Source organism: Aquarana catesbeiana, linkage group LG10 (assembly GCF_042186555.1).
Source record: "Aquarana catesbeiana isolate 2022-GZ linkage group LG10, ASM4218655v1, whole genome shotgun sequence".
Classification (NCBI taxonomy): Eukaryota; Metazoa; Chordata; class Amphibia; order Anura; family Ranidae; genus Aquarana; species Aquarana catesbeiana.
Window position 1 is genome coordinate 127,300,924 of NC_133333.1, and position 17,783 is coordinate 127,318,706.

At 42.3% G+C, this 17,783-nt stretch overlaps 1 protein-coding gene across 4 annotated transcripts in view; it reads right to left on the reverse strand.

The window, feature by feature from the left end:
* Nucleotides 1–17,783, reverse strand: part of LIG1 (DNA ligase 1) — a 217,760-nt gene that overhangs the window by 41,192 nt on the left and 158,785 nt on the right. For all 4 annotated transcript variants that reach the window (XM_073602588.1, XM_073602587.1, XM_073602589.1 and 1 more), the window contains 2 exons: nucleotides 633–704; nucleotides 66–210 (listed from right to left, as the gene is read on the reverse strand). In XM_073602588.1, coding sequence (XP_073458689.1) covers nucleotides 66–210; nucleotides 633–704 — 217 coding nt within the window. The remainder of the gene's footprint in view (nucleotides 1–65; nucleotides 211–632; nucleotides 705–17,783) is intronic.

Consider the following 17,783-nt stretch of genomic DNA (forward strand, 5'->3'; position numbering starts at 1 on the left):
AAGCAATAAATGTTTGCAGGTGTTTTTGGAGGCAAAATAATAAAATTTTTGCCTTGCTGCCATACCTTTAATTGACTGATCAAGAAACTCCGAAATTTCATCTGTGTTTGATGTGTCCATATATGTAGCAAATGTGAATTCTCCTTCCACCTCCTGAAAAGACTCTCTTAGTAGCTGGCGTCTTCTAGAAAATGGTTCTCTAACTAGAGACTGGAAGCAGATGGCAAACATTAAAATGATATTCAGCCTTAAGCCCTCGTTCACATTGAAACGATTTGTTATGACATGGCATGACAATTTGCAGCCTATCGCCAGCAATGGCACCGTTCCAATCGGTGCAGAGTCGCAAAAGTAGTTCCTATACTACTTTTGCCAATTTCTGTCAAGGCAGACAAAAAGTCACACTGAAACGCGGCTTTAAAATGTGAACGAGTGCTAAGTCTATTTTCACACATTCACCACAAGTTCGTTACCCAGAAAATAAGTAGGCATGAGGGAGTAATTCAGAGAAAACCACAGATGACGCTAAAAGAAAGAGAATGGAAAATAAATAGAGAAAGGGGAAAAGGTAACAATCACTGTCTTTTGCATCCCATATGCCACCACAATTCATTTTAATAGAAAGTACTTACCTCTCCATTTAAGTACAACATGTCAAAAGCATACACGCACACTTGGACTTTTATTTCTGAAGCTTCTACATCCTAAAAGAAAATATATTATTTCTTTATGAAAGTAATCTTTGTATTGTGGATTTAAGGTTGTTTATAACAGCAGCTCAGATATTTTAGATGTTATTGCATATATCAAGCAATGGGAGAGAAAAAGTATCTAACTACAACATATGTGGACACAGAGGGGATGATTTACTAAAACTGGAGTGCGCAAAATCTTCTGGAAGTTCAGTCTTATATCTTCATTTCATACGTGCCTTGAACAAGGCTTGAGCCGAAACGCATCTGCGTGTTCTTTTAAACATGGTCATATGAAATAAAGATATAAGACTGAACTTCCAGAAGTGCCGGCTCTTCAGTTATTTACTGTCGGTTTTCCGTTACCGCGAATGGCGGCGGCAGCACCCAAGAGCCGATCAGAAAATTGGCTGCGGTGCCGACATTGCAGACTCCCTTGACAGGCAAGTGTCCTAATATTAAAAGTCAGCAGCTACAGTATTTGTAGCAGCTGACTTTAAATTTTTTGGTGGGGGGCGGAACTCCTCTTTAAACTATTTTCCGCCCGGCCTATAGCAGAATGATGGCCCAACAGAGTATTGGTAACAGTAAGCGCAAAACACAAAAAAACAAACACAAGTCCATATATAACAGGAGATATAAAGGGCTGGACAGGGGTTTCATTGTTCTGAGTGGACGTCCTTCAGAACAATCCTCCCGGGGGCCCGGTATGTCCCTCGGACACACCGCATCTTCGATCACCGTAAAGAGCCTATGACTTAGGCTCTTTACCATCTGATCAGCTGTGTCAAATCACAGCTGATCACAGTGTAAATAGGAAATGCCAGTTATCAGCATTCTTCTACTCACACTGACAGTGTGAGGATAGGAGAGCCGATTAGCGGATTTCCTAACAGGGGAGATCTGCACTGATAATCAGTGCAATGATTATCAGTGCTGCCCATCAGTACTGCATAACAGTGTCGCCCATCAGTGCCCCCTCATGAAAATTTTTTGAATGAAAAATTGTCCAATCAACTTCTCTCTAGGAGGAACAGCCATAGATGGATTGAAATTCAGCCGGTCCCTGCTGAACTGGACAAATTTCGATCCATCTATGTCCACCTTAAATCATACAATACAGGACCTGTATTCATGGACCTTTGGATGTATCCAATATACTGAGGGGTGGGCAAGAACATGGCAAAACAGAATGGCCAACAGTCCCACAAGAAGCACAAGGGTTATAGGACTAGAAAACACTCAGATAAAAGCTTAAAGCACCTTGCAGGCAAAGCCCGAACATTTACCTTTTTAAACAGCTGTAGTGGAATGAATTATTTTGAGGAAGGGAAGAACCCTTCCCTTAAAAGGCATAAACCAGTTTGAATCCAAGGAATCACCAGAGCATCTCTACTGTGAAGGCTACAAGATCCCTGGTTTTGTGTAAAATGTTTTAAGCTTGTTAAGCAAAACGTTCCACATATGGTCTGCTCTATCTTTGACAGAGATTATCAAAGATTTTGGGATGCTGAGACCTCTCCCAGGGGGTTTAGGCACTAGCAGTCCAGAAGTCTGCCTGCCAATGGTCCATTCCAGGGATATGGATGGTGGAGAGCTGAAATGTAAGTTCTTGCCCAGGAGATTGTCAGACTTTTTTTTCCTTTAGGGCAGCTTGACTTCTGGTGCCTCCTGATAGTTTATGTAGGCCACTGCTGTGGCACTGTCTGACTGCACTCTGACTGGGTGCCCTTGCAGAAGGAGAAGCAGTGTTGTAGAATGTTGATGGGGAGGGTCAGAGAGCTGTAGCTAGATTGAAGCATTGGGTGATCAAAGTGAGTGAAACTGGAACAAAAAGCATCAAAGAAGGCTACCATTAAGCCCAGAACATAAAGCAAATGATTCTTGACAGCTACACTTCCAAAAATCCTCTTCATTGAAGCTTCATGTGACAGGAGTTTAATGGATGGAGCAGAGGACAAAGAGGTAGACGCGTTTCGCTTAAATGTTAGCGCTTAGGCATAACCTGTTGATGTAATGACTAAGCACTAACATTTGCACGTAACATGTTTACCGCTGTCTTCTGCTCCATCTGTTAACCGTCACATGAAGCTTCAATAAAGAGGATTTTTGAGTTTGCAGCCATCCGGAATCATTTGCTTTATGATACGCAGCATGCAAGCTGGGCTAGCACCTGACTAGTGTGTGTAGGAATTAACTGGAGAATCACTCTCCTGGAGTGGCTTTGTTTCATTAAGCCCAGAACCTTCATGCAGAAGCATACTGAGGAAGGGAGGGCCAAAGGGTCTGCATGTTGGACCTTAGGGAAGTATCTTTCTTTTGGGGAAGGAGTATTCTGGCTTGGGCTATGACGAAAATTAAATAGCCAGGTAATCCAGACGGTGAGAGGGCTTTGGAAAGTTCTTTTAAATAACCTATGATATGAATGGGTTCACAGAAAATCCAGAAAACTTGGGTTGCAGAGGAGAGCCCAAATGATAGTGCTACAAATTGGAAGCGTTGGTCTCCCACAAAAAAACACAGAAAGCATTGATGTAAAGAAAGGGTGGGAACGTTTAGACAGGCATCTTGTGTGTCTACTGATCCCAGAAATTACCTTTGTCTTAAAGAGAAGCAATGACAGATCACAAATTCATGTGGAGTTTGGGTCGGTTTAGAGATTTTAAGATGTCTATTGGAGGAATGCCCCCCCATTTGGTTTTTGGTTTGAACGAAAACCTTGAAAATGTTCTTCTAATGCAATTACAAACACTCCTTGTGCCTGAATTTGGTGGGGGGGCATGTGGCTCTTTGGCATTTTGTGCTGCCCTCAAGGCCCCTGCAGACACTAATCTGCGTTTCCCTATTGGCTTATTATAGTAGTGATTTCTAGCAACCTCATGTAAAACCTCATGTAAAATATGTCTCCAGTCTATGACCATCTAATGAAGCATGCCCCCCGTTTACAACTCCTATTGCATGTAGGGTTGTCCCGATACCGATACTAGTATCGGTATCGGCACCGATACCGAGCATTTGCCCAAGTACTTGTACTCGGGCAAATGCTCCCGATGCTTCCCCCGATACCTGGAGGACAGCTGTGATCGGCGCGTGGGGGAGTTACAGGATTCTCCCCCAGCGGCTTTCACCAGCTTTAGTGACATACAGCTGTGATCGCTCACAGCTGACTGTCACTGCATCCTCCTCCGTGCCCCCTCTGTTCCTCTGTGCCTCTCCGCTGTCCCCTGCATTCCTCTATCCTTATCTGTCCCCTCCGTACTCCCCCTCCGTTCCTCTATCCTTATCTGTCCCCCTCCGTTCCTCTATCCTTATCTGTCCCCTCCGTACTCCCCCTCCGTTCCTCTCTCCTTATCTCTCCCCCTCCGTTCCTCTATCCTTATCTGTCCCCTGCATTCCTCTCTCATCTGTTCCCTCCGTTCTCCCCCTCAGTTCCTCCGTCCTCCCCCTCCTTCCTTTGTGTATGGACAGAGTCAGCTGACTCTGTCCATTCACATAACTGAAACATTGTAATCTTCTGTGATTACGATGTGTCAGTTTTTGAATGGAGAGAAGCCGCTGTCTTCTCTCCATTCATTCTCAGTGCAGCTGACGCTGCAGAGAAAGGGACTGGGGAATCTCTATCCTCTGTCTCTTTCTCTGTTTCAAGGGGGAGATATCAGAGGTCTGTTAAGACCCCTGATATCTCACCAAAGCCCCCCAACAGGGCTGATTTAAAAAAAAAAAAAAAAAAAAAACAATAAATAATAAAAAAATATTATTGTAAAAAATAAAAATTGTAAAAGAAAACAAAAAAAAAAACACACACACATACAACGTTCACCCCCCCCCCCCAAAAAAAAATAGCAAAAAAAAAACTGTCACGTGACATTAAAAAAAAAAGTATCGGTAATCGGCATCGGCGAGTACTTGAAAAAAAGTATCGGTACTTGTACTCGGTCCTAAAAAAGTGGTATCGGGACAACCCTAATTGCATGTTCACAGTCTCTGACAGTCTCTCCTGCAGCATGTCCGCAGTCTAACCATCTCTTGTATAATATCTCTCCTATTATGTCCACAGTGTCTGACCATCTCTTGCATTGTTGCCCATGGTCTGACTTTATCTTGTTGTGTGTCTGCTGTCTCTGATGATTGACTGAATTTTATGTGAGGCCCTTTTGTGATCTGGGGGTCTGCACTTGAAACACACACACACACACACACACACACACACACCAAAGTTGGCCACCACTGTTCTAGATTGTCCACACAAAGCAATAGGGCTTAGGGCACCGGCCGCAATTGCTCTAAGAGAGCAAGGTCATCAAAGACAGGTTCTTGGTCTCTGCTCACTTGTCTTGTCCAGTTAGCAGAAGTTTCGCAAATAAACATATCACCAATTGCTGGTAGCAGGTCTGGACCTGCAAAAGCAAATAAGGTCATTAAGAGAGCTTAAAAATATCAACAGAATCCTTAAAAGAGGGACCATTCTCAATAAGAATTGAGGTGTTTATTGAGAAGTGAAACCGCAAGATTCAATGTAGGAATAGGCCATTTGTTCCGATAAATCTTTTTCCATTTGATAAATCTCAGCAAAAAGCTCAGGGGGAGCAAATACCATCTCTTGGTTGAGCCAGTCCTCAAAGTGCACAATCAATCTGTGCATTTACGGGAAAAGCATTTCTTTGGGCTCTAAGAGTCTGGCTGATCCAAGAGACTAGTGTTATCTGTGAAGTCAGGTGGTTAGGCAAAGACTAGTGTGCACCAAGTCAAATCATGCGTTTACAGTAGAGTGCATTTGGCTTGAAGTCAAAGCTTGTATCTCATAAAAAGTGGGGGAAGTAAAATTCTCTGCTACAAAATCAAGGCCTTCAATAATATCCTCAAGAAAGGGAGGTTAACATTTCTGGCCTCTGGAAACCAAAGGTTCTAGAAGAACTGAAGGCTTTTAAAAGAATTCAGACAGGCAGAGAAATCTGCTTTTGTCAGAGAGGCTGCATGGTTTGTGCCTGAGAGGCAGCTGGAGTCTGCTGAGGGAAGCAGTGTCATAACAGGACCTTGCTCTTGGACAAGGGAACGACTATCACTACCCTGAGGGATGTTATAAGTTCTTGTAGGCCATCTCAACACCACATTTTAGTCAAACCTTTTGACCCAGCTCCCTCACACCTTTGATGTGCAATTGCTAGGTGAGGAGATACCAAGTGGGGTACTCCTGGTTACGGAGTGTGGAACGGATATAGTTTTCCATGTCTGGAAATAAAAGCAGCTATAACACAGGCTAAGACTGGGTTCCTGTGGTTGTGGGTCTATAAAGATAGCAACAGGAGTGCAGTAAAGTGCTGTATGCATAAGGCAGGAATGTGTCATCCGGGAGGCAGATGTGTCTACCTCATCCTTCTGAGACGAAGTCTAGATAGGATCAGAAAAAAACGCCATATAGAAATGGCTTTTTTGCTGAGAAATGTATGAGACAAAATGACGAGGGTAACTACAAAAAAATGAATAACTCCCAAATTCTCTGCCTATAAAACCATATAGTGTGCTACACAATGTAGATTGTTATTAAAAGTCAGGAAGCAATGATAACATAAAGGGAAACCCTGTCTTATTTTATTCACCATGCTGGGCCTACTAATGGTGCAGGCTTCGCCCTTAATGGTGAGCATATGCCCAAAGAAGTCCTTAGGGTCTGGGTACTATTGAAACACCACAGTCCTGGACCTGTATAGCACCCTGCAACTAACTACACAAGGTGCAATCTGTACCAAGGTGAGCATCTAACGCAGGATCCAGTGCTAAAGCACACATTAAAGAGCAGTCCCACATAGTTGGGTCTGGGTAGAGTGCCCAAAGTACACACCAAAGGTTACTGATCTGGAAACTGCTAGATAGTTCAGGGCAATAAACAGTCAGATCCAATAGAAGATTTAGAAAAAAAATTGAATGTTTTAAAAAAACTAAAAAAATAAAACCTTTCCAGAGGATAACATGTCCATCACCTAAGGACACCAGTAAAACCTCACTCACAGAGTGGACAGGGTTACACAAGTGTGGACTAGGGGTGGCCCTAGCAAGTGGCAAGCAACTTAAGGCAAGACCATCATATCAGTATATAGTAGGGATATTTTTGCATGGTGATACACATTAGCATTTGAAGAAAACCTGTGCTGAGGGAAGTACAGAAGTTTCTGTTTATCTGCACCTGATAATGCTAGCTGCCTGGCTGTCATACTGACCCTTTATTTTTTTTTTTTTCACAGACAGGGAAAAGCACAACCCCAAAAAGGATGGGACGCGGTGTAAAATCCACATAAAAACAATGCAATGATTTGCAAATCTCATAAACCCACATTTTATTCACAATAGAAAATAGAAAACATATCAAATGTTTAAATTGAGAAAATTTACCATTTTAGGAAAAAAATAAGGACAATTTGAAATTGACGGCAGCAATACATCTCAAAAAAGTTAGGACAAGGCAACAAACTGGTGAGAAAGTAAGTAGAGCTGGAAGAACATTTTGAAACTAATCAGGTTAATTGGCACCAGGTCAGTAACATGATTGGGCATAAAAAGGGCATCTAAGAGAGTCAATGTCTCAAAAGTAAAGATGGGCAGAGGTTGACCAATATGTGAAAAGCTACATCTAAAAATTGTTGAACAATTTCCGAATAATGTTCCTCAACATGAAGTTGCAAAGACTTTTTAATATAATCATCTATAGTACATATTATCATGAGATTGTGAGAAGCCAGAAAAATCTCTGCACACAAGAGCCAATGCCAAAAGGCAATATTGAATGCCCGTGATCTTCAGGCCCTCAGATGCACTACATTAAAAGCAGACATTATTCTGTGATAGACATCATTACAATGGCTTAGCAATACTTTCAAAAATTACTGTCTGTGAACACAGTTTGCCATGGCATCCAAAAAAGAAAGGTAGCCTGTCATGATTGACGCTGACGCTGGGGGGTGCGGCCTGAGCATGACGGAGTGAGGGGCAGTGCATCGCAGTGGCGCGCCCGAGCAGGAGATTGTGAGCGGGCTGAGCAAGAGACGCCAGGAACGCCAGGAATACATGCCGGGACGTGGACGAGAGAAGGGCACAGGAGGGACGGAGGCACCTAGATACCCGCTCATTACCAAGTACCTCACAGCAAAGAAAGAGCCAGCCATGTCAGTGGAGGCCGGCGCCGCCTCCCAGCGTGCTATACGGGCCGCTCAGAGACAGCTAGCGGCTATGGAGGAATCAACCATCGCAACCTCCTCAAATAGATCAGCTGGGAACATCCGTACAGAGCTGACGGAGGCCGTTGAAGTGAGCTCCCCAATCACGCCCTGGACCAGGGCTACTACAGAGGCTCAGGTATGCTCTTTTAATACGGGGGAGACGATAGTAATGGCTGGTGGTGGTGAACCGGACATTAGGAAGCTCATACAGGCGCTACCGACCAAAGAGGAAATACAAGCCCTGATGAGCGACTTAAAGGCGACTGTAAGGGAAGAAATGAGCGAAATAGGTGCCAAGTTAGAATTAATGGATAAAAGATTGTGTAGCTGTGAGTCCTTGCAGTCCTCGGCAGATGCCCGCATTGATCTGTTGGAAAGGAAGTTAAAATCACAACATCAAAAATTGTTAATTTTACAGTTGCAAGTTGAGGATTCTGTGAACAGAAGTAGAAGAAACAATGTACGCATTAAAGGGATCTCAGAAACCATAAAAACACCTGATTTGAGAAAGACAGCAATTGATATCTTTAATAAATATTTGGAGAACCCCTCTGATACTCATATTGAGTTGGATCACGTACATAGGAGTCCGGTAGGGCTCATTTCAGAACAAGGGTCCCCCAGAGATGTGTTATGTCGAGTTCACTTTTACAGAGTAAAGGAAGATATAATGAGAGCAGTGTGGCAGAAAGGTGCATTGGAATATGCAGGTCAGGAGGTCCAGGTGTTTCCGGACCTTAGCTGGCAGACGAAGATAAGGAGAAGACTACTGAGGCCACTTCTGGATCAAATACGGGCAAAGGGCGCAACCTATAGATGGGGGTATCCATTATCATTAACTATAAAAAAGGATGGACGTGCCTTTACCCTGTCTGTTCCAGAGCAATTACCGGACTTATTTAAGTTTCTGGGTTCAGAAGTGGTGGAGGTTCCCGACTGGGTTGATATCTCAATCGATAATATGGGGGGGTATATTCAACAGAAGAAACTGCAGAGGAGAAGGAATTGGGAGAAGGAAGCAGAATAATTGGACTTTGGTCTTTAAATTGGAAAGTGGACTCTCACCCTTTTCTTTTTGAACTTTTTTTTCCCTCTTTTTTAGCCCAGATCTTATGGAATACCATTTGAATTTTTTTTTTTTTTCCTTTTTTTTTCTCTTTATACTCCCCTCCCCATACACCCCCCCTCATCCTATCTCTTGTTTTTTGCTTATTAGGGGTTCTCCCACAAGACTCTTATTTACTTTGGTGTGAAGGCGGGAGGAAACCCCGGATAAAGGGACAATAGGATTTAAATTGTTGTCAGTACGTGATACCTCTGCTCTTTTTTTTTCTTCTTTTTTGTGTAATTCACCTTTTTATGGTTTGCTGTGAGGAGGGTAGATTTTTGCTGTGTTTTGGATGATAATCACGTACACATGAGGAATGAGACGGGATAGGTGCAGGGGAGGGGGAGGAGGGGGAAGGGGGGGGAAGGGGGGGGGGTTGGGGATGTGTGGGTTAATGAAGGGGGGGGAGGGGGGAAGGTGATCCTTTTTTGGGCTGACATGGTGACAATTAAATACAAATGTTGCGGTGATATTCATGAAATGGGGTGGGAAAAGGGTACAAAAGAGGGGTAGGACATAAGAAGAAAGAAAAGAAAAGGAAAGAGAAAGATTTTTTTTTTCACTTTTTTATGGTTTGCTGTAAGGAGGGTAGATTTTGCTGTGTTTTGGATGATAATCACGTTGTTTTGAGGATACACATGAGGAATGAGACGGGATAGGTGCGGGGGGGGGGGAGGGGGAAGGGGGGGTTGGGTATGTGTGGGTTAATGAAGTGGGGGAGGGGGAAGGTGATCCCTTTTTTGGGCTGACATGGTGACAATTAAATACAAATGTTGTGATGATATTCATGAAATGGGGTGGGGAAAGGGTACAAAAGAGGGGTAGGATATGAGAAGAAGAAAAGGAAAAGGAAAGAGAAAGATTTTTTTTTTTTTATTATTCACTTTTTTATGGTTTGCTGTAAGGAGGGTAGATTTTTGCTGTGTTTTGGATGATAATCATGCTGTTTCTAGGATACACATGAGGAGTGAGACGGGATAGGTGCAGGGGGGGGGGGGGAAGGGGGAGAAAGGTGATCCCTTTTTTTTGGGCTGACACGGTGATAATTAAATACAAATGTTGCGGTGATACTCATGAAATGGGGTGGAATAAGGGTATAAAAAAGGGGTAGGACATAAATATACAATTTATTTTTTTTTTTTTTGACACGGTGATAATTATATACCAATTTGTGTGGGGAAAATAAATGCTCTAGTGCTATTCACGAATTAGGGTCGGAAAAGATTATAAAAAGGGGTAGGACACAATATAAATTATATTTATATATATATATATATATATATATATATATATATATATATATATATATATATATATATATATATATATATATATATAAAAATTTTCAAATTTTTTTTTTTTTGGGTAGTGGGGATGGGTGGTGGTGCTTTGAGGGGTCGAAGGGGGGTCACAGGGGAGGGGATCGGATGGGGGGATAGGGGAAGGACGAGTGAGAAGCACGGTGTAACTCATCAAGAGTAGAGGGTAGAAAGGAAGTTGGTTAGATAAGTAAGATGGGCTGGGGGCGGGTATGGGGGGAGAGGGTAAATCATGTATTACGATTGTAATTGCCAAATAAGTATGGAAATGTAAATACAACTGCATAAGGTTACCTTCTTTTTTTTTTTTTTTTTCTTCTTTTGCTGTAAAAGTGGAGGGTATATGGTGGTGTTCTGGTGATTTGTGATTGTAAATATTTTGGAAACTTCTTTCTTAGTTATTTTTACTGGGCGCGCTACTGCTGATATTTCTACACTCAAACTCCGCGTACTCGGGGACACTCCCCAATAATAAACATCTCCCCTCCGAGTGGAGGAAAGTCGGAGGCGTTTTAGGGTTTAATTTGGGTATTTTTTTTTTTTCTCTCCAACGGCATCGAGGATTCGTGCCGATTGGATTAATCCCTTTAGTGGTACAAGGGAATTGGGGAGAGGGGTTTTTTTTTTTTTTTTTCTTTTTCCCTCTTGGGGTTCCTCCTCCTCGTAGCTCCCAGGCGATCGTATAGAAATGACCAGAATAAAATTCACCTCATATAATGTTAACGGACTGAACATTCCGGAGAAACGGATTAGACTGCTTGTGGAAGTGGGAAGGTTAAAGACGCAGATCGCTTTTTTCCAGGAGACACACTTTAGAAGGGATAGAATACCAAAACTCGTAAACCATAAATTTCCAGTGGTTTATCACAGTGCATCTTTGAGCGCTAAATCCAATGGCGTTTCTATTATCGTTTCAAAACAGATCCCATGGAAGGAGTTGAAAGTAATCACAGATGAGGAGGGCCGTCTTTTAATCGTAAAGGGACTAATTGGATCGCAGAGGGTTACATTAGTGAACCTATACCTCCCGAATGAAGATCAGGTTGGATATTTAGAAACTTGCCTGCAAATGATACATCAGTATAAGGAAGGTATTCTAGTGATAGGAGGAGATTTAAATATGACACTGGATCCTCTCTTAGATGCATCCAGGGGAGCATCACATCTCACATTGACAAAATTACGTAGAGTTAAAAAATTACTAAGTAATTTGCAGGTAATAGATTCTTGGAGGTCGCTTCATGTACAAGACAGGGACTATACCTTTTTTTCGGCAAAACATAAATCATACACTCGCATTGACTACATCTTGATATCGCAGATAGCAATAACATCAATGGTGAGTGCTGACATAGGATCATTTACCTTGTCAGACCATGCTCCGACAAATTGTACATTAGACTTAGGGGAGGAAGAACGCCGCGAGTGGCATTGGAAGATTAATGAGACGTTGTTAAAGGATAAAGAGTATGAACAAAAATTAAGCCAGGAATTGGACTTTTTTTTTCTGACAAATGATTCGGATGAAGTCACCCCAGTCTGTATTTGGGAAACACATAAATGCGTGATGAGAGGAGTCTTGATATCTTTAGGGGCGCATAGGAAAAAAAAGCTCAACGAACAGATAGAGGTTTTACTAAAAAAAATTCGGGAAGTAGAACTAAAACGTAAAAAATCTCAGACACAGCAATTAGAGGAGAAACTAAGTGGTCTCCGGGAAGATCTGAACTCCCTACTCATTGAACAGGCTAAAGCGAAATTGAAACGGGGAAGGCGGACATTATATGAATTTGGGAATAAACCGAGTAGGATGTTGGCGAAGGCCCTTAAAGATGCCTCAACACAGAAGCACTTGTCAGGTATTAAGACACAGAGGGGTGAAGTGGTTAACTCATCGCAGGATATGGCACAGATTTTTAAGGAATACTATGAGGGTCTTTACCAACTAGATGGGCACCATTCCCCACAGAGGCGTAAAAATAAACGGGAGAGGGTAAGAGACTACCTATTCAACTCAGAAATGCCAAAGCTGACGGAGGAGATAGCACGAGATCTAGATGTACCAATTTCAATAGAAGAATTTAAGAGAGCAGTAAACCTTCTAAAAGTAGGGAAAGCACCGGGTCCGTACGGATATACCCTGGCGTATTATAAACTTTTCGCTGAGAAATTGGCTCCAAGATTCATAGCGGCTTTTAATTCTCTACGGGAGGGACAGATGTTACCTAGTGAGATATTGATGGCACATATAGCAGTAATCCCGAAGGAGGGAAAGGATCCATCTCAATGTTCCAGTTACCGGCCGATTGCGTTGCTGAATGTGGATTTAAAAATTTTCTCTAAGATTCTGGCGATTAGACTAGAAGAGCATATCCCCGCACTGATACACCCAGATCAAGTAGGATTTACAGCTGGAAGGGAGGGGAGGGAAAACACGCAGAGAGTAATTAATGCGATTTACATTGCACAGAGAAGACAGAAACCTTTAATATTGTTTTCAGCTGATGCAGAAAAAGCATTCGATAGGGTTGACTGGTTCTTTCTTGAGGCTACCCTACAGCATATTGGACTGGGGGATGGAATGCTGAGCTGGTTCTCAAACCTTTACTCAATCCCAAGTGCGAGGGTTAAGGTAAATGACAGATTGTCGGATCCCTTCAGGATACGAAATGGAACGCGCCAGGGTTGCCCCTTATCGCCAATTATCTTTATTCTCACATTGGAGCCTTTTTTAAGGAAAATACGTGCCAATCCCAACATTAATGGTATCAAGACAGAAAGAGAAGAGCATAAGCTGGCAGCCTATGCCGATGATTTGATTTTCTTTGTAACTTCCCCAATTATATCCCTTCCATCTCTCCTAAGGGAGATACGTAACTATGGGGATTTAGCAAATTATAAGGTGAACTACACCAAATCCGAAGCCATGGGGTTGGAAATGAAGGTACCTGAGATACAACAGATAAAGTCACAATTCAATTTTAGATGATCAGACTCCCATATAAGTTACTTGGGGACTAAAATTCCTAAGAAGCTTAGTAGAGTGTTTGAATTAAACTATGCCCCGATGCTAAGACAAATTAAACAAGACTTTAGGAGATGGGATAGGGAGACCTTTACTTGGTTTTGAAGGACAAACATTATAAAAGATGAACGTGATGCCCAGACTCCTTTACTTATTGCAAACCCTGCCAATAAAGATCCCTTCGGGTTTCCTGAAGGATCTTAGATCAAGGTTTCTGAGGTTCATTTGGGCAGGGAAGCCAGCAAGAGTAGGGAGAAATATTTTAGTGCTCCCAAAAGAAAAAGGAGGTATTGGCTTCCCAGACCCAGTGAGATATCAGGAAGCCTCACAGTTAGCTAGAGTTGTGGAATGGTGCGCCTCCGTAAGGAAACCACACGTACAGTTAGAACAAGCGACGGTTAAAATCCCCTTGGAGGGCCTAGCATGGATAGCAAAATCGAAACTACCTATAATAGCGAAAAAACATCCACTGACAGGCGCAACCATTCGTACTATCAATACGATCTTTAAAAAGACAAACCTTTCACCTCATCCGAGCCCTATGGCCCCGGTGTTGGGTTCACCAGACTTTCAACCTGGCCTACTAGACCGGAGGTATGAGGTACTAAAACAAAGGGGGAGAAGCAGGCTCATACACTTTTCTAGGGGTAGCTGTTTGATGACACAAGGTGAGATAGAGGGAGAAGTGGCATCCGATTTAGATTATTTCAGGGCAATGCAGTTAGGTGCTTTTATCCGGTCGAAAATTAAAACTTATCCAGTGGTTCGAGATCTATCCTGCTTCGAGCGGAGATGTTTAGACGGAGAGAGTATGAGACACTCCCTATCACACTTTTATGAGGTACTAACGAGTCTGGAAGCCCCCCAGGAGCTTAATTTCATTCAAGCTTGGGAGAGAGAGATAGGGGTAATGTTCTCTCAAAGACAGAAGGTTAAAATTTTAAAATCTATACATAAAACATTGATTGCTAGCAGGTACCAAGAGGGAGGATATAAAATCCTCACTAGGTGGTACAGAACACCTTCTGTTCTACATAAAATATTCCCACAGACTTCAAACATGTGCTGGCGTTGTATGAGAGCGGAGGGCACGATGTTGCACATATTTTGGGATTGCGAGAAGATCAAGGGTTTTTGGGAAATGGTTGAGGAAACGATTAAGGATATCACAGGTGTGTCTCTTGGGAATGATCCGGCTGCATTTCTATTAAATGATGTTCCCTTGTCGGTGGAAAAATATAAGAATTCATTGCTTAAACACCTTCTCACGGCGGCGAAGGCCTGTATACCGGCTTTGTGGAAGAGTTCAGTCCCTCCGACCAAAATACAGTGGTGGGCCAGAATTATAGAAATCCAACAAATGGAAAATTTGACTTTGATGCTGAAAGAACAAGACGAGAAATACTGGAGGATTTGGACCCCCTTTCTGGACTATAGAAGTAGAGAACAGGAGAGGTAGACTATGTGCGATCGAACGGGAGGGAGGAGGGGGTACCCCCTGTTAGGTTTTTTGTTTCTTTTTCTTTTTCATTTGAGGGTGGGGGTTGGTACAAGGGGTATGAAAAGAGAAAGGGGAAATTATACATGTTCGGGTAGATGAGATTCAGATCCACTTGAAAGAAAATGCATTATGTTGTTATATTACGTTTAAATGGAGATGTAAGAGAGGATATGAAGATTAAGTGAAATGTTTTATGTGGCATGTATCATATGTTATTCAAAAATACAGAATTTATAAAAAAAAAAAAAAAAAAAAGGTAAAGCTTTATAATGCAAAGAAATAACCATAACTGAATATGATCCAGAAATTCTGCCGTCTTCTCTGGGCCAAAGATCACTTAATATGGTCTGCTACAAAGTGAAAAACTGTTCTGTGGTCAGACTAATCTAAATTTGACATTCTTTTTGGCAACCAAGGGCAATGTGTCCTCTGAACTAGAGAAGAAGAGGGACCTTCCAGCTTGTTATCAGCACTCAGTTCAAAAGCCTGCATCTCTTATGGTATGAGGGGGGGCTGCATTAGTGTGTAGGGAATGGGCAGCTTGAACATCTGGAATGGCACCATCAATGCTGAAAGATATATCCAGGTTTAAGAGCAGCAGCTCAGATAAGAATGAGACAACATTCCTTTCCCATAACTCCAGCAACTGGTCTCCCCAGGTCCTAGACATTTACAGAGTTTTAATAAAAGACAGGATACTACACCATGGCCCTGTCCCATCTTTTTTAGAATCAGGGTTGTACTTTGCCAGCTTTTTGTTTCCCTGTGTCAACTTTGACACTGCTGCAATCAATTAAAAAAAATTACTTTTTTTTTTCTTAAAAATGGTACATTTTCTCAGTTTAAACATTTGATATATGTTTTCTATATATGACACAAAGCATATGAAGCAGCCATGTGGGTGTGGCGAAACATGTCAAGAGACGGAGCATAGTGACACTATTGCGCTATCCAGAGAGCCTGACTATCGAGCTGGTGTATGGAGGTGGGAGTCTGAGGCATTTTTAAAGTACATGCGATTGACTGCCATTAAGCGCTTGAAGTTGTGCACTGCTTTCTTGGTGTACTCCAGGGATCTTCAAACTACGGCCCTCCAGCTGCTGCAGAACTACACGTCCCATGAGGCACTGTAAAACTCTGACATTCACAGAGATGAAGGCATGATGAGAATTGTAGTTTCTGAACAACTGGAGGGTCATAGTTTGAAGACCCCTGGTGTACTCTATTTGTAAGTAGTTTATTATGTTTTTTAATGAAGTGTGATCCTTATTCTAACGTTATTACACTACACTATATTACCAAAAGTATTGGGACACCTGCCTTTACATGAACTTTAATGGTATTCCAGTCTTAGTCCGTAGGGTTCAATATTGAGTTGGCCCACCCTTTGCAGCTGTAACAGCTTCAACTCTCCTGGGAAGATTGTCCACAAGGTTTAGGAGTGTGTCTATAGGAATGTTTGACCATTCTACCAGAAACACATTTGTGAGGTCAGGCAATGATGTGGACGAGGAGGCCTGGCTCGCAGTCTCCACTCTAATTCATCCCAAAGGTGTTCCGTCAGGTTGCGGTCAGGACTCTGTGCAGGCCATTCAAGTTCCTCCATCTCAAACACGCTCATCCATGTCGTTAAGGACCTTGCTTGTGCACTGGTGCGCAGTCATGTAGGAACAGGAAGGGGCCATCCCCAAACTGTTCTCACAATTTGGGAGCATGAAATTGTCTTTGTATGCTGACACTTTAACAGTTCTTTTCACTGGAACTAAGGGGCCAAGCCCAAACCCTGAAAAACCCTACTTCACCAGAGTCCTGACCTCAACACGATAGAACACCTTTGGGATGAATTAGAGCGGAGACTGCAAGCCAGGCCTTCTCCTCCACATCAGTGCCTGACCTCACAAATGCGCTTCTGGAAAAACGGTCAAACATTTCAATAGACACACTCCTCAATATTGTGGACAACTTTCCCAGAAGAGTTGAAGCTGTTATAGCTGCAAAGGGTGGGCCAACGCAAAATTTAAATTTACAGTCTAAGACTGGGATGCCATTAAAGTTCATGTGCGTGTAAAGGCAGGCGTCCCAATACTTTTGGTAATATCATGTATGTGAAGTTTTCTCTTTGCCCTGAGTGAATGAGCCTGGTTATGTACCTTTTCCTATGGACAAGCTTGTGGATCAATGCTGAGGCATCTGCTTTATCCACTGGCTGGGGACAACTGCTTTATTTACCCTACAGTGAAAGGCGCTGATTGACCTATTATCAAATAGGTCCATGTTTCCAGGTGAGAGCAGAGAATGAATGGTGGTGGGACCCTCTCCTTAGGATGACAATGGATCACTGAATTATTGCTCAAGGTTTTTATGGACTTTTCTACATGGGTTTTTTCTTTTTGGACTGTATGCTTGCATTGATATATAATATGCGTTTATGATTCATTTTGGTATATTTTGGGTATGTCACATATTTATGCAATTCATGTGATGTTATATACTTGTCTTCTTGATTTAGGCTATTGATACACAGTCTATCAGTATAATATTATTTACATGCGTTGTTTAATGACAATTGGTTTATTATATGGTGGTTTGCATTGCACTTTTTTTTAATATTTTCTATATATGGGTTTGTGAGATTTGCAAATCATTGCATTCTGTTTTTAAGAAGGATTTTACAGTGTCCCAGCTTTTTTGGAATTAGGGTTGTGTGTCGTTGGTAAAGGCTGGATCTGTATACAACAGGTCAGTTATTACAACTCAAGGTTATGAATATTTTTCTCTTGGACATTATTGGTGTGTTATACTAATGATAATACACAGGATTCTAAAGATTTAGGTTTAGTTCACATTTGCCCGCAGTCTGGATGCGGGTGCTGGAATCGTGGGAAGCGCCTTTGCGGGTGTGGGGGCCTCAAGGAAATCGCATGGTC